Source organism: Miniopterus schreibersii (assembly GCF_964146895.1).
Source record: "Miniopterus schreibersii genome assembly, chromosome: 18".
Classification (NCBI taxonomy): Eukaryota; Metazoa; Chordata; class Mammalia; order Chiroptera; family Miniopteridae; genus Miniopterus; species Miniopterus schreibersii.
Genome location: NC_138121.1, coordinates 32,477,573 through 32,494,043, shown reverse-complemented (window position 1 = coordinate 32,494,043; position 16,471 = coordinate 32,477,573). Strand labels below are relative to the sequence as shown.

Genomic DNA, 16,471 nt, shown 5'->3' with positions numbered 1-16,471 from the left:
TGATTCTCAGCATCCTATGAGGTGAATTTAGTTGTCCAATCCAGTAGCTGTAAGTGTACTCCCATGGAATTCTGGTGTTTCCCTAGTGGGATCAATGTGTTCCACTACAATATCCAGCAGATGAGGGAAAATAACCAACTTCTCAACGTTTGAATGGAAAAAACCAAGTTAATGGGTACGTTTCAGTTTTTAGCTTTTCTTTCATAATTTTTCATAGCTCTTTGGTGTCTGCTATAAAATACATAGGTAGTATAATTTTCAGAACTTTGTAGTAATTTTATCGGGTTTTGTTCAACTTTTGTTCAGATAGAAAGCCTCAAGACTATGGTTTTATCACAAATATATTCTCATATTTTGAGAATTGTTTCTATTTAAGATGCTGAAATTAATGTACACAGTATAACATAGGCAGCAAGCATGGTGTCATAGAACATCATGACTTCCAGGCAAGTTTGTGGGGGGGAAAACTATGAGTCCACACTCTCTTTATGGATGAAGAAACTGAGTCGCCAGTGGTATGACAGTTAACACTATTGTGTGACAACTTCTAAATGCCTCTTCAGGTTCCATATGCAGTGTGACCCCTTCACACTGCAGGATACTGAGTCTGCCTAAGAGCACTTCTAACACACAATGGAGGACTGAGGGGAGCGCAACATTGGTGTGCCAGGTCTTCAGGCCCCTGCTGTTAGGCGGAGCTGCCTCTTCCAAATGGCCCCTGGCAATTGACACTGAAAAAGAAGCCTGCAGGATTTATAATGTCACACGAGTAATCACAGAGTCATTGTTTTAAGTTGTTTTAATTGAAATGACAATAAAACTTAAACAGTGACCATTTCAATCAAACTTTTACTTTACAAATATAAAAATGTAACCAAAACTTCAGTTTCTTTTTATACATTTTCTATAAACTTATATGTGAAAAGTTAATATGAGAAAAATTGAGTCCAACTATAAATGATGCTTGTACTCTAGGATGTGAACACAGTAACCAAAAGTTTATAAATGTAGTGATCTTTCCCTCAACATTTCCCCATTTATCTCTAGTCTCACAATACAAGCCATTACTAAAATACAAACTACACCTAAACTGGCTTAATCTAGACTTACTTAGGCTTTAGTCTGTTTTTTCACCAAAACAAGACTAATAAATATAAGCTAATACTAAAATGTCTTTTATGGCTCAAGTGAAAATTACAGTATTATGTTTCTCATCATGTATTTGAACAACAAAAGGAAACTGAAGTGAGTCCAGTTTAACCCAAATAAGTGATAGAAAACAAGTAGAATCGTTATGGGAAATGAAACCTTATGCTGCAGAAGCTGACTTGCATTACAGTCAAAAACCACTAAGCCTTCTCTGGCCATGAGAGGTACAAAATTGCACACTCTCTGAAACAGTCTTACTGATGGGCACATACTGTCCCCAACACTATAATCCAGTAAAAATGTTAAATTTGAGGAACGCTAATGTGGAAAACCTACTCTATCATCATCTCAAGTGACTGAGCAGGTACTTAAAAAAAGGCATGGCTCAGCTGTTGAGCGTTGACCCAGGATCCAGGCGATTGGGGTTCAATTCCCAGTCAGGGCACATGCCCGGGTTGCGGGCTGGGTCCCCAGTTGGGGGTGTGCAGGAGGCAGCCGATCAATGACTCTCTCATCATTGATTTTTCTATCTCTCTATCCCTCTCTTTTCCTCTCTGTGAAATCAATAAAGATATATGTTTTTTAAAAAGTCATTAAAAATCTGAGAGCATGAGTCATATCATTTAAGGGAATTTTAAACTGCTTGGGGGCCTGCTGAATCTAGAGGGCCTCTACCTCTCACTTCTAACTAATCATGGTAGGAAAAAAATAGACTAACTTGTTTATCTAAACAAAATGCTCCCTTAATGGAACTGTTAAATATCCTAAGTAATAACTGAACCACACAATACAAGTTACAAGATAAGACAATGATAAAAACCCAGACCTGCTGTTAAAAGTACAAATTCATAGAATTATCATATGCCATTTTAAGTATTTTTTTTTAAAAATTCACAAGTCTTCATCACTTAGGAAAAAACACACAAATTTCATTTTTCTTCAAAGGGATGTCAAAGCTAACTAAATATGATTTAAAACATTTGAGTAAAATTTTTTGTTTTTTTTCCTCAACCTACTGAATATTTCCCAGTACTTTAGTAGTTTTATATAAAATATACACTACTTGGATTACTCAGTGAAAATAACATGGCAAATACTGTAGTTATACAATACAAAAGAGCACTCTTATTTATAAACAAACCTAGAACAAAATATGTCAAAAATATGTCAGTCAAGAGTTCATTTAAATGAAAAACTATTCAGTATTGCCCGGCCAGCGTGGCTCAGAGGTTGAGCATCTAACTATGATCCAGGAGATCGAGGTTTGATTCCCAGTCAGGGCACATGCCTGGGTTGCGGGCTCAATCCCCAGCAGGGGACATGCAGGAGGCAGCCGATCAATGACTCTCTCATCACTGATGTTTCTCTCTCCCCCTCTCCTTTCCTCTCTCTGAAATCAATAGACATATAAAAAAAACCCAAAACCCTCTTCAGTATTTAGCATGTAGAGAATTGGAATGCACAGTTTAACACTGTTCTTGAAGAAGTGTGATAAGAGATTACTTAGCGTTAAACTGTGCCCTTGAACCCTCTTCTAATGTGTAGGAACACATCAGATTTAAACCTCCCTATTTCATTCCAGAAACCAGAATAATAATGTTGGGGTACAACTACAACTGACGAGTTCAAAGGCAGTTTTCAAAATTTGTGTGTTATGAATTTTACATTCAAAACCAGATATCTTAACTCTAAGGTTAATAACCCAGCCAGCTTAAATCAAAGGTTTTTCTCACTTAGGTTCTAGCATATGGATAGTAACTGACTCAAGCACTTATCTGGAAAGCAGTGATCAAAAAAGAATTTCTAGGTCAAAGCTTAAGTTACAAAGGACGTGAGTGGCCTCAATCCAGATGACTCTTCAACTCACTCCTTTACTGACAGCACTTTATAAATCACACGAAAAAAAAAGTCTGCCTCTTTCCACCCACCCCAAATGGCAAGAGCTAATGTGATCTGTCTGGAATGTGGTCACTGTAGCTTTTCATGTGGATTCCAGGAGCAATCATGGAAAGTGGGCAGGATCAAGCTGTCTCCATCTCTGCCTTCCCCAATGTTTTAGGACTCAGCTGATCAGTGAGCTCACCAATAAAATCATAATAAATTAGAAATATGCTAATGTATACCAGGGAAGCCCTTCAGGGAAGAAGTCTATCCTCAGAACTAGTGACTTTTTCAAAGGAAACTGGTCATTTTTGGTCCTGGAGTGTGGTGCTCACCTACTACTTGAGCACAGGCACAGTTACAGTCACTACTTGATATGCAGCCACATGAAGGTTTGACAGGACCTCAACTGCATAAATTTGAAAGTTTATAAATAAAATTGCTCAGGCACTCCTGGTCTGACTTTCTCAAGTCTAAATAGGGAAAAACATAACACACCTTTCGTATCACCCCATACTCAGAATAGCCCTATGGTCAGTACCATCAAGTTGTATGAACTAATCAAAAGTTCATTTCTATTAAAAACTTAACTATGCCAATCTCTTTTCTTCAAGTAGCTGTACCTTACAAGGTTTCCTTTACCTTGAGCCTACTGTCAACAAGTTTGTAATAAAGCATACACAATATATTTTGACCATTAAACACTGGCACAGCCAGCAAACTCCTCTGCCCCAAGATTCGTTTTTTATTCCTTTAAATTTGACTCTATTTTAGCAGTATTTTTTTAAGTTTTTAAATTTGTTGTTTTTCTCTTAGGCTGACAAAAATCTATCCCCTCTCCTGTCCTTAGATTTCAGGTTATTCCAACATATTTTTGCAAAGGTTTTGTGTCACTTGCTAACATCAAATTTTCACCTCTATGGATACAACTTCATGTTAATGGGAATAATTAACTTTGCAATCCAAGTGTTGAAACCTAACTTGCCCACTTTTAGAAAACCCTTCACCGATCTCCATTTTACTATGGCCCTAATAACCAAGACACAATATTCAGAGCAGCGCAAATAATTAACCCCCTGATTATGTGAAGGAAAAATCGATCTAGATCCATCTCTCTTTATACCATTCCTTTGGACTTTCCCAGCCCCAGCCCATTTTACTGGTTTCCCATGTTTAAGGTACACTGCTGATAAACTAAGGTCTGGCTAAACCAATACAGACTGTGCCAGCCAGTAACATACTGGGAATTCTGCTGTAATACAACTCATCAGAGGGTAAAATTTAGTACAGGAGTTGCACCTTGGACTCATTCAAGCCAATCTAGTTCCCAAAAGTAACAAGATCCTCATCACAAAGATCTCTAACATGGTCTTGGAGTGTACCCCCAAGAATGGTACCCAAGCAAGGGTCCCATAAACTTGACTGACCTAAATCTGCCATCGTCTCTAAACATTCACCAGCCTAGAGGGGGGAAAAAATGATCCTCACCTGTAAGAATTTTACAAGTTTAATGTGAAATTAAAAAAAAATACAAATAGAAAGAAGTCCACTTTCTTTAATGTACAAAAACGTATGAGTAGAAACAAAAGCAAATTAAACATTATCACATATGTTTACATCACTATCTAGCTCTTCATATCAACTTTACTATTCAAACAATAGAAAGCAGGTGACAATTTAGGGGCAGGGAAAGAGATAAAACAAAAAAACTTTTCTACCACGTTTATTCTACACTGTGTAGAGCTGTGCTCACAGAGACGGCTTCTTTTACTTCTCCACTGTGCAGGAATTCAGTTGTATATAAAATTGAACCTGAATTTTAAAAAGAACAACAGCTTTATTAAAAACAGTATTATTTACACAGTTTCTACCTTAGATTAGAGATTTTCAACCTTTTTAATCTCATGGCACACATAAACTAAAATTCTGCAGCACACCAAAAAAAATATATTTTTTGCCAATTTGACCAAAAAAAACACCACAGGTACAATTTTGATTCATTCACCAGATGGCTAATGTTGTGTTCGCTGCTGTCATTTTTTTATTTGACAATGTATGGAAAAAGAGGTCAGTGCCCCTGACTAAATGGTCAGATATTGCATGTTTTTAAAATTCTTGTGGCACACCAATTGACAATCGCTGCCTTAGGTAATAAAGAAATTTATTTGGACATTTCTACCCTCTCTTGACATTTTTGGCATTTTCTACACCAAGACACACTTCTCTCTTACCTGTCACATCTTACACATTAAAAAACAATGCTGTTAAACACTTACAATAATAATTTTTTAAAAGAGTATAAATTTGATTAATTATCAACTAATAAGTTCCTGGAGGGAAGAAAAAGGTTTTAAACTTCATTGTATTCTGACCACTCAGCACAGTTCCCAACCTGATAGGTGGTGTTTAAATAAATAATATGACTTTTTTCATATCCCATTCTTTAACTTGTAACCCAGCAGCAGACCAAAGCAGAGTAAAAAATGAAGTTTAATTAGTGTAACAAAACAGGCCAATTTTACTCAACAAGCTTTCATAGAAGGCAAAATGACTACTGCAATTGTTTTTAAACTAACCTTTGTTATGCACTTACCAGGTGCCTGGCACTATTATAAGCACTCTATGTGTGTTATTTCACTTGTTTCTCACAATTCTATGAAGTGGGGACTACCATTCCCATTTACAGATGAAGAAAAAGGCAAATACATATGTATAACCATTTGTCTATGGTCACACCGTCAGGGGTATTGAAGGTGGAAATCAAATCCAAACACTGACCACAGAATCTGTATTCTTAACCACCACGCTATTCTGTGATTCCTAGCTATGGCTGGCTCTAAGGAGCTCAGCCAGTATGAGTCAACTTTAAAAAAAAGCATTTCTCATCACTCTGCCTTAAAAAAATACAATGTCCCCCAAAAATGTATACACACTTTGAATAATTACTAATTCCAGTGGGTTAAATCTGAAAGGAAGAAATATCAATTGAGCTATCAGTTGTTAAAATGTGTTTACATTTTTTTGGGGACACCTCATATATCAAACTCCATGTAGAATTTTAGGACATAATCCCATATGTTCCAATATGGGCCTGAATACAGTAGGTTCCAGAAAGGAGAAAGATTACACCAGGAGATTCAATCTCCACATTTCCATGTAGGTAACTCCCTTCATATTTGTTATACATTTTTGACTACTATTTTTCCATCTCTTCTTTGAACGAAGACTTCAAACTTAATTGTAAAGAGTATCAAATTTGGGGAAGAGCAGTTACCCAAATACCACAATGTCATGCTGGAAATTACGGCCACTTTTAGTCAGTGATGTTTAATCTATGCCTTGCACAGGATGTAAGGGTCCATCTACTGTCTTAACTTCCTTAGAGACCAAAATTCATGAATTATCCCTTCTCAAGTGGCTCAGAGTATTTTAAATCTGGCAGCTTAGACGAATCAACCACAAACGTTCAACATTCCATACCTGCTCAAAAGTTGAGGGAGGCTAGAAATGATGGGTCCGTATCCTGGTGCATTGTCATACAACTCAAACAGTGGTGCGGCTACAAGCTTGTAATTTTTAGGGACTGCAAACAAGGCTAAAATAAAACAAAGCAGTACTCATTTTCTCTAATTACTTATATAATCACAGCTTCTACTTCATTTGCAAAGGAATCACCAATTTTATATTTGAGAAACGTTTGTGGAAAAAGATAATTCTCATTAATACATTTTGGTTCTGTCTTTTAAGCAAAGTTCATAGTGAGAGCTATGAAACTGACTCCCTAAAGAGATTCATGCTATTAACAACCAAGAGCACCTTATATAAGTTCTGGCCCTGGGAGGAAGAGGAGAAAAAATTTGTAATTTATTTTGGGTTCTACTTTAAGAGTATTCTAAGAAATAGGATAATTACTTCTTAAAATGAACAACAAGCCTAAAGATATGCTATTTTAAAAAAAAAATTTCATCTGGTACTTCAGGCTCTAGTTAAACTCACTTCCCCTCCAACAGTATATGACTGGCACATCTATGAGAAAAACTAGGTAATTCTGTATAAACACGCTATGTTTTTAATTTTATAGTAAACCAAAAACTCAATGAACTTGAAGAAAATGCAAACAGAAGTATTCTTGAAAACAGAAGTAATCTACAAAAAATTTCAGATGGCTGAACTCAAAAACAAAGTAACTTACCTTTCTCTTGAAGCTGAACTAAAAACAACTTCTTATGTTCCTTGGGTTTTGTAATATGTGCAGGAATATATGGATACTAAAATAACAAAAGAGAATACTTTGCTGTTGCCAAGACATCCCTTATACCTCCATGCCTCTATTTATCAGCTTCTCCCATTTCAGACATGAAGCCCAAATATCAACCCTCTGAGATCAAATTCCTCATAACCCCAACATTATTTTAACATATATCCTGTGGCTTCATTTATTTCTTTACATGTTTATTTCCCAATACTGTGCAAACTGCTGAGAGAAGTAGAATCCTTCTAGTCTGCTCTTTACCAGGATCTAGTACCTAACATGTACTAATAAAGAAATGCTTTAATAAATATAAAACAACAAATAATTAACTATTCAATCGCTCAAGACAAATAGGTAGACACAAGATTTACAGCTTAAGAAATTTACAACAGAATGAAGTCTGATAATTCTCTTTCAAAAAGTTGTTTGTTTTTCCTAAAAATATCGTTACTAAGTTAAATTTTCTAGAATCCTGATGTGCTCTAATCCTTTTCTTTTAAGCCTTTTTCTCCAGTCCTCGTCTTGGCATTTATTTTAAGTCAATTGTGCTTTATCAAAAAGACAGATACAAAGATGGTGTGTGCTCTTTTCCCACTGACTCCTAGCCAATATTCCAAATTTACAAGTACACAACACATATGTTACATTTTACATTAGCAGAGCCAACACTAGGGTTTAGTGAATTAAGGGAATTGTCCTAGAACCTTGGTAGGGGGACATGAATGAGAGTATTCAGAAAGCAGCCTGGAGAACTTCAGTTCTCAGGTAGTGAGCACTAGCATCAGCTTCCATCACACTTTATCTTCCTATCCCTCAGCTCTACTGGGCAGTCAGAAGGACAGACAGAAGAATCTTTAGAATTGGCCAACATTTTACGCAATTCTTGACCTGGGACGTCTTGTCATGCAAAGAAGCTATCCAAGTCATAGAGCCTTGTCAAAAGAATTCAGGATCCAACTTTGAGTAACTATTCCTTCCTACACAAACTATACTTTAGGTGTGGGTAGCCAAGTAGTTGAGAGAAGTTTCTCTTTATTTAAGGATCACAATCCTAATGAATTAAAAGATCCAGGAAATTATCATCAATGAACTACTAAATCACAAAGGGGACAATCAGACATTATAAAATTCCTGACGAAAGCACACAATACCACCCATGGTAGGCAGTCTCCAAAATGACCCCCAATGGTCCCTCTCTGCTGGTATTCACACCTCTGTGTAGTTGCCTCCCACAATGTACTTTGTGGGTTTCTGTGACTGACAGCATACAGTAAAACTGATAGTACGTTGCCACCAATATTAGGTTATGACAGATGTAGCTTCCTACTTGGGCACTCTTTCTGACAATGTCTCTATCTCTTAGATCACACACTATGGGGGAAGCCAGATGTCTTAATGGGAGTTGCCCTATGGAGATGCTCTCATGGCAACTGAGGAAGGCCTTAAGTCAACAGCCAAAAAGGAGCTGAGGCCTTCAGTACAAGAGACCATAAGGAACTGAGAGATCTGCTAAGAAATACACATGTGAGCTTGGGATCAGATCTTTAAGCCTCAGTCCAGCCTTGAGATGATGCAATCCCAGCTGACACCTTGACTAAAACTTCACAAGAGACCATGAGCCAGAAGCACCAAGCTAAGCAACTCCCAGATGCCTGACCCTGAAAAACTAAGATAATAAATGTTTGCTGTTTTAGGCTGCTAAGTTTTGGGGTAATATGTTAGGCAACAATAAAAAACAATATACCACTTCTGACAAGGCTTATACTCCCCTCCCAAAAATTTGAGCCTAAATTTAATCTATTAATCTAACTATCAATGTTCAGGAGAGGGTAAAGAACTACACGTTCAAAGACAACAGGGAATGCAATCAGCAATGGAAAAACAAAGGACTTTAAATAGCCTGTTTTCTTTCTTTTTTTTAAATATATAAATATGTTTTTATTGATTTTATTTTTTAATATATCTTTATTGACTTCAGAGAGTGGAAAGGAGAGGGAGAGAGAGAGATAGAAACATCAATGATGAGAGTCATTGATCAGCTGCCTCCTGCACACCCCAGACAGGGGATGGAGCCCACAACCCAGGCATGTGCCCTGACTGGGAATCAAACCCCAATCACCTGGATCCTAGGTTGGTGCTCAACCACTGAGCCACGTCCAGCTGGGCTAAATAGCCTGTTTTCATTAACAAATAAATTACAAGGAAAAATAAAAGAAAGACAGGGGTCCTGGTTGTGTAGTTCAGTTGGTTAGTGTGTTGTCCTGATTTGCCAAGGTTGCGGGTTCAATTCCAGTCAGGGCACATATAAAAATTAACCAACGAATGCATAAATGAGTGCAACAACAAATCGCTGTCTCTCTCTCTCCCCCTTCCTCTCTCTCTAAAAAAAAAAAAAAAAAAAAAAAATCAATTAAAAAAAAAAAAGAAGGAAAGATGGGGAACCAACCTATAGATGTAAAAAAGACTTAAGAGACTATCCTAATTCACATAAAATACAAAAACAAAATAACAATAAAACTTAAAACTATAAAGAACATGTGAACAGTGACTATATGTTTAATGACATTATGAAATTATTATGATGATAATGGTAGTACTGTGGCTTTTTTTTAAAGATCCTTATCTTTTAGAGATGCACACTGGAATATTAACTATTGAAATTATATCAAGGATTTGCTTCAAAACAATCTCAGGCAAGTGTAGGGGGAATGGCGCAGCGGGGGCAGGGGGCTGACGAAGTTTGACCAGGAGTTGCTAACTGTTGAAGGTGGATAACAGGTAACAGAATATATTTACTCCTATATTTTCTCTACTTTTGTATATATTTGAAATTTTCCTTTAAAAGAAAAAAAAAAAAGGTGGATTTTAAACTTTTCATCTAAATTAAGAAGGGTAAAAGGAAATTTCAAGTCAAATTCTATTATGATCTTTTTAAATGGCTGGAATTAAATCAGTTTACTACTTCCCCAAATGCCCAGCAAACATAACTGAACACTGACCTGAGGAGGTTCAAAATTTGGTCTCCACCAGTTACCAATGCAGTCATCAATGACCCAGTCTTGCAGGACTCCATCTTGACGACCTAGTATCTGTCAAAAAGAAATTATATAGCCAGTAAACAACAAAATATACATACCCATAACACCCTTCTTCAATGAAGGAATTTTTTTGGCAGCACTCCTAATAGAGACATGCTTTCCACATGGAATTCCTTTCTATAATTTCTTGTTTATTATTATGTGTGTTACTCTGCCCAAGACATACACTATTAGTTCAAAACTGGCAATCCAGCATCAACATAACCAGAGAGGACCAATATGTTGTTATACCCTAACTATATATAAAAAAAACAAAGATTACCTATATCAGCCAATGGTATACAATAGTTTTTATAGAATCAACTATAGATTCTGTGAGTCACCTACCTGATAAAGTTATAGAAGTGTGCAAAAATCACAATTTTCCTTTTTATGATTCTGTATAACATTAAACTTATATTGTTTTAATCAAAGCTGTACTCTGCATTTTAGTCAAAATTAGTCAGAAATGTTTCTACGAGGTTCATGACAAAGAGCAGTTCCCTATTCCACTTCACTCATTACCACTGGCTATAACTCTTAGCTGTTTTTACCCCAATATTTAAAATCTATGTTTAGAAGCATTCAAAATTCTACAGAGGCCCACTATGGAACAAAACTACCTGCATTCAGAGCTCCAGCTTCACGACATACTAACTGTATAACATCAAGCAAGTTACTTGAACTCTCTGTGCCCCCGTTTTCTTATCAGTAAAATGGAATTAATAATAATACCTACTTCCTAGGGCAGTTGTGATAACTAAAGGAGTTAGTGCATATAAAATACTTAGTGCGTGGCACACTAAATGCTCAATAAATGTTGGCTTTTATCAACTATTATCATTACACAAACATTTCAAGTAAAAAATAAGATAAAGTAAGTATGAGTTCATTTGCAGAAAATAAACATTGTACACACTAACACTATGGGACTTAAGTTTTATTTATTGAAAAGTAAATAGTCAAAATATACTTATCCTTTTCACAAGACATAAAAATCCTAATTATCCAGTAAGTGGATGGTATTAACAAGGGCCAAAATAAAACTGTCAAAGTGGTTAAATAGAAAAATACCTCTGTCATTAAGCGTTTTAGTCCTTCAACTTCATCTTCTCCTGGGTTAAGTTCACCACCAGGTCTGCATAAAGGTTAAGAATTTCAGCTTTCAACTCAATACAATTTTGGGATAACAGGTAGAAGACAATAGTTATTTCTATCAAGTAACTGAATAACACATATTTTAGTGTCACATGATGAGGCAATCAAAGGGAGGGGGAAGAATGTGCTAGAAATAGAAAGCTGAATTCATGTTAAGTCACTAGACTAACAGTACACAAACACTAATTTTAAACAAACAAAACATGAACCATAATATAAACATTACATAATTGCTTACCACCAGTCCACCCTAATCTCTTTTCTCTGGAAGCTATCTAACAAGTGAAGTCTAGAAACATCCAGAGAGCAATGAACAACATTCTTTAAGTCTGAAAAATGGGGCATTTTTCCAGAACTCCAACCTAAATATTTGAGACCTCTCTTTTGGTACAATCTGGTCAGATAGTTGTGAACTAAATGTATATCAAGAAATTTATGAGCTTAAATGGTAAAACTAAAAATGTACCTATAAAAATGTTAAGCCATTTTAAGAATAGGAAATACTATTCATCCTAAGAAATAGTATCAACTGTTCTTAGTAATGCTACAGTGAATCTAGTCATTGAACTTGGACCAATTTGTTTAACAGGGCTTCTATCAAGCTCAGTCATCAACATCAAAAATATACAGAAACAGGTAGATCTCTAGTTAGGCAATAAATGAGCACTGCCTTATAGAAAAATTACTTGTGATTTTCTCTTTCAAAAGATCCATGAACAGCCGTGTTTGTTGAGATAAATATCTAAGGGCTAAAACTATATTCCAAAGCTACATAAAACAGAAATCCTATTAAAAGCTGTCTTGCTGTTAATTTCCGATGACACTTACAGTTTGAAGAAAGTTGTTCCCAGCTGTAGAAGTAGCACATGGGGTAGCCGGTGTTCATGTACAATCAGAACCCCTTCTACAGTCCTCCTCATTCCAATTTTATCAAATTCCTCCCTCATGCGTTGAAATCTGGCCGCAACAGAGCTGTCCTTTTCATAGAGGGGCTCTTTTGTACCAAAAGTATAATTGGTAAGAGGGTACCTGTGATCCAAAGACAGACATTATACATAAGAACTAGAGACCATAATTTATCATCATAGATACCAACCACATATATACATTTAAAAAAGCAGATAGTGTATATACTATAGTCAGAGGTGTAAGATTTGTCCAAAGTTACACAACTAGTTAATGGGACAGCAGAGACTAGAATCCAGGTCTTGGGACCCTAAAGCTAGAGCTTCTATTACATCAAGTGTATAAATCACTATCCTTAAGGGCCTTAAATGCTTGGAAAAGTAGTTATCTGGATATCTGGTAATCCTCTGGTTTTAGATCATGGCTAGTATAACGTTACCAAGCTGGCTAAGGTCCCTTTGGGCTCCTCTGGCTGCTAATCAGAAATTCTATTAATTACAGGCAATAATGGCTAATCTCTTTTTCTACAAGTTGAGGCACCTCTCCTGTTTTTTGTATTTCTCCCAGTCAACTATCCTCAGACTTTTTTGGTACCACAACCCTGTCCTCTGCAGGTGAACTTTTCTTTCCCCTCTAAAACCTTTTTAGCCTTCTTTATTTATTTCATTCATTATCCTTATTCTTCCCTTCTCCTCATTCAAATCTTCTGCCCACCAAACCTAATCTGAATATTCTCTCCTCCATCAAGAATTCAAAATATGGCTCATATTGTTGAGACACTTTTCATCTTGCCTAGTAAAGATCAATGTTTTCCTTAAAAATAGTTTAAAATACCATATTTACATTCATATCACCTTGTAACCCCTCAATCATGAGACTTACAGTAAGAAGCCTTTGATTATAAGCCTTTGAGTAAGAACGCTTTGACCACATTGCCTAGCCCCAAGGTGTCGGTCTATTCTATAAAAATGCCTTGACATTAAGTCAGTAACTACATAACTAATCCACTCAGCTATTCTTGAAAGGGAACAAATCAAGGTGCTAAAACTTAAAGTTCATTCCTGCCCTAATTGGTGTGGCTCAGTGGTTAGAGTGCCAGCCTGCCCAAAGGAGGGTCTCGGGTTCGATTCCCGGTCAAGGGCGAGTGCGTGGGTTGCAGGTCCCATCCCAGCCCCTGGTCAGGGCATATGTGGGAGGCAACCAATCAATGTGTCTCTCTCACATGAATGTTTCTCTCTTTCTCCTCCCCCTCACCTCCCTCCTCTTCCATTCCCTAAAATCAATGGAAAAAATCCTCACTCCTCAGGTGAAGATTTTTTTTTTAAAAAAGGTTCATTCCAGAAGTCAAATACTAAGCATAAATGAAGCAACTCTAAAATATACCACTTCCAGGTGCTTCAAAGATTTTTAGAAAGAAATTTCCCAGTAGTCCCAATGCTGAATCTAACTAAGATCATCATTGTTAGCAGCAGCAATCTCACCCAGCGCTATGTGCCAGGCAATTTTTATTTTTATTTTTTTAAATATATCTTTATTGATTTCAGAGAGAAGAAAGGAGAGAGAGGGAGAGAGATAGAAACATCAATGATGAGAGAGTCACTGATCGAGCCAACAACCCGGGCATGTGCCCTGACCAGGAATCGAACCCAGATCACCTGGATCCTAGGTCGATGCTCAACCGCAGAGCCACACCCGGCTGGGCTAGGCAATTTTTAAACATGCTTTACATATATAAACATTTAGTTCCCACAAACTAAGTTACAAAGAATTAAGGAGAGCTATAACACATCTCTACTACAAGAGCAGCTCTCACATCAATAAGGAGATGCAATAAAGAGGAAACATACTTTTCAGCTATGAAATGAGTGCCAGCCCAGACACATACATATTATTTCTATCACTCTGTGAGCTTTATAAAGCAGAGACTACATCTTACTTCCTCACCACTGTATACCTAACATTGTGCCCAATGCCTGGTACAAAGTAGGCACTTATGCAGTATTTCCAGAAGAAAATATATGGGGGGGAGGACTTATTTTCAATTTACATCATTACTCACACATGTGAATTGAGTTTACAACACCATGATTATTTCTAATACTGGATTTATATAGAAGAGGAAAAGTACTGTAAACCCATCAACCCATATTTAATGGAGCAAAGATTAAAACATTTTCAACAGTTCTACATAATGGCTTAGTAAAAACTGATCCAATAATCAAGGCAAATCAAGGGAAAACTGTGAGTCCTAGTTCTAATCACCACTAAAAGTAATCCAGAAGCTGTGCTTTCACATTTTTTTAAAAGGGGAACATTTGCCTTTTCCACTTCATGGGAATCTTATGAGGATTTTTAAAAGAAGTGATATAAAATTAAAATGTTATGTTAATGTAATAGCTATTCATTTGTATATACGCAACTAATTCCAGATTTCACAAACCCAACATTTTTATCTAAATTTCCAAGCCACCATCTGTTTTGCCAAATAAAACAATAACCATATTTTCTATTTCAAATCACTTTTTAAAATTTTTATTTATTGATTTTTAGAGAGAGTGAGAAAGAGGGAGAGAGAAAAAACAAAAGGCAAATATTCCCCTTTTTAAAAAATGTGAAATAAGCGTTGTCCCACTTATTTATGCATTCATTGGTTGATTCTTGTGTGTGCCCTGACCAGGGATTGAACGGGCAACCTTGGTGTATCTAAACAACCCTCCAACCAACTGAGCAACTAGGCCAGGGCTCAAATCGCTTTTGAGGGGGGGAAATGCATTTATTTGAATATGAAACAGAGAAAACACCTGAAGTGTCCTACCAAAACACCAGTATCAGTAAACCTTTGCATCTTTTAAACAGTGACCAGAATTAAGCGGCCCCCTTCCTCCATTAGGGCCAGCATCACAGTGCCTCACAAGCTCTCAGGACCATTTCTTGAGCAAGACACAGCTCAAGTGTCAATTACCAGCCGCAGAGAGATTACTTGTGAGAGTGACCTCGGAATGCAATGGCTTTAAGTGCTTAAACAGAAAGGTGTGGGTAACAAAACGCACCACAATGGGTTCCCTGGAGTTTCGTTCTAGTCTCCTCCAAGGACTGAGCACAACCGTAACAGCATCCACCCTCCCAAGAGGGGGCCTACTGGGTGCCTGGATGCTCTCACTGCGGCAGAGAAGACATGTGAACGCACAGGGCAGGCCAGGTAGCCCTAAGCACACGAGTCAAGTGTGTGTTCATGAGCTGAAATGCAATACAGCAGTTAGGGGGAAACTAAGGCTACGCGTTGTAGCCAGGTCTCGAAAGCTTACTGTCAGAAAGATAAACGCGTTTTGCGGTTGCCTCTGGGGAGGTGGAGGAAAGAATGAGTACAAAGCGAACTAGGGTTCTTCCTATGAAGGGGCGTGGGAACAAGCCCCCTTCCCTGAAAGGAAAACCCCCTCAGGTAAGACTCTTAACACCTTGGCACTGGAGAACACGGAAGGGGGCTGCAGGAGGTAGAAAGGCTCACTCGCGAGCGGGAGTGGGGCTGGTGGGGCGGTGTAGAGCCTGCGAGGGCCGGGGGCGCGCAGGAAGGAGAAGACCGGAGCCTCCAGCAGCGCTCGCTAGACCGCTAAACCCGGGAAAGCAGCGCGGGCAGGCCAGGCCGCACTTACAGGTTGATGGTGCGCTCCAAGGTGAGGGGCTTGGTCTGCTGGATATACTTGTTGCCGAACTGGTTGACCCCCCGGGGCCAGCCGGTCTGTGAGCGATTGGGCGGCACCACGGACATACTGGCGAGTACTGGCGGCGAGCGGAAAGAGGGAGAGACAGGGAGACTTTCCCCGTGCGGGCAGCGGTTCTCTGCGTCCCACTTAGCAGCCGCCGCCCGCCATTAACGTGAGAACGCAAGGGGAGGCCTACGCACGCCGGAAGTGCATCCAGAGCCTCGGGCGGCAGGAAGTAGAGAGGCGGTGGCCAGCCAGGCCGAGCACCATTGGGCTGCTGGATGGTGGGTGGTCGCAATATCTGGAGCTCCCATTGGTAAGTCAGGCATGGGTTCCGCCTTCTCTTA

General features: G+C 38.1%; 1 protein-coding gene across 1 annotated transcript; it reads right to left on the bottom strand.

The window, feature by feature from the left end:
- Positions 1-4,569: 4,569 nt before the first annotated feature.
- On the bottom strand, positions 4,570-16,333 carry NUDT21 (nudix hydrolase 21). The gene is made up of 7 exons (XM_081118468.1): positions 16,074-16,333; positions 12,346-12,546; positions 11,434-11,497; positions 10,282-10,371; positions 7,223-7,298; positions 6,511-6,625; positions 4,570-4,842 (listed from the first exon to the last, which is right to left on the bottom strand). The coding sequence occupies exons 1-7, from the start codon at positions 16,187-16,189 to the stop codon at positions 4,821-4,823; spliced, it is 684 nt and encodes a 227-aa protein (XP_080974594.1). The 5' UTR covers positions 16,190-16,333; the 3' UTR covers positions 4,570-4,820.
- Between the last annotated feature and the right edge of the window lie 138 nt (positions 16,334-16,471).

Excerpts from the sequence above, each read along its gene's own strand:
- NUDT21 (XM_081118468.1), bottom strand. The coding sequence starts at position 16,189 with ATGTCCGTGGTGCCGCCCAATCGCTCACAGACCGGCTGGCCCCGGGGG. Across the intron at positions 11,498-12,345 it reads GGAACAACTTTCTTCAAACT|ACCTGGTGGTGAACTTAACC; the intron begins GTAAGTGTCATC and ends ACCTTTATGCAG. Across the intron at positions 10,372-11,433 it reads TAAAACGCTTAATGACAGAG|ATACTAGGTCGTCAAGATGG; the intron begins GTATTTTTCTAT and ends TCTTTTTGACAG.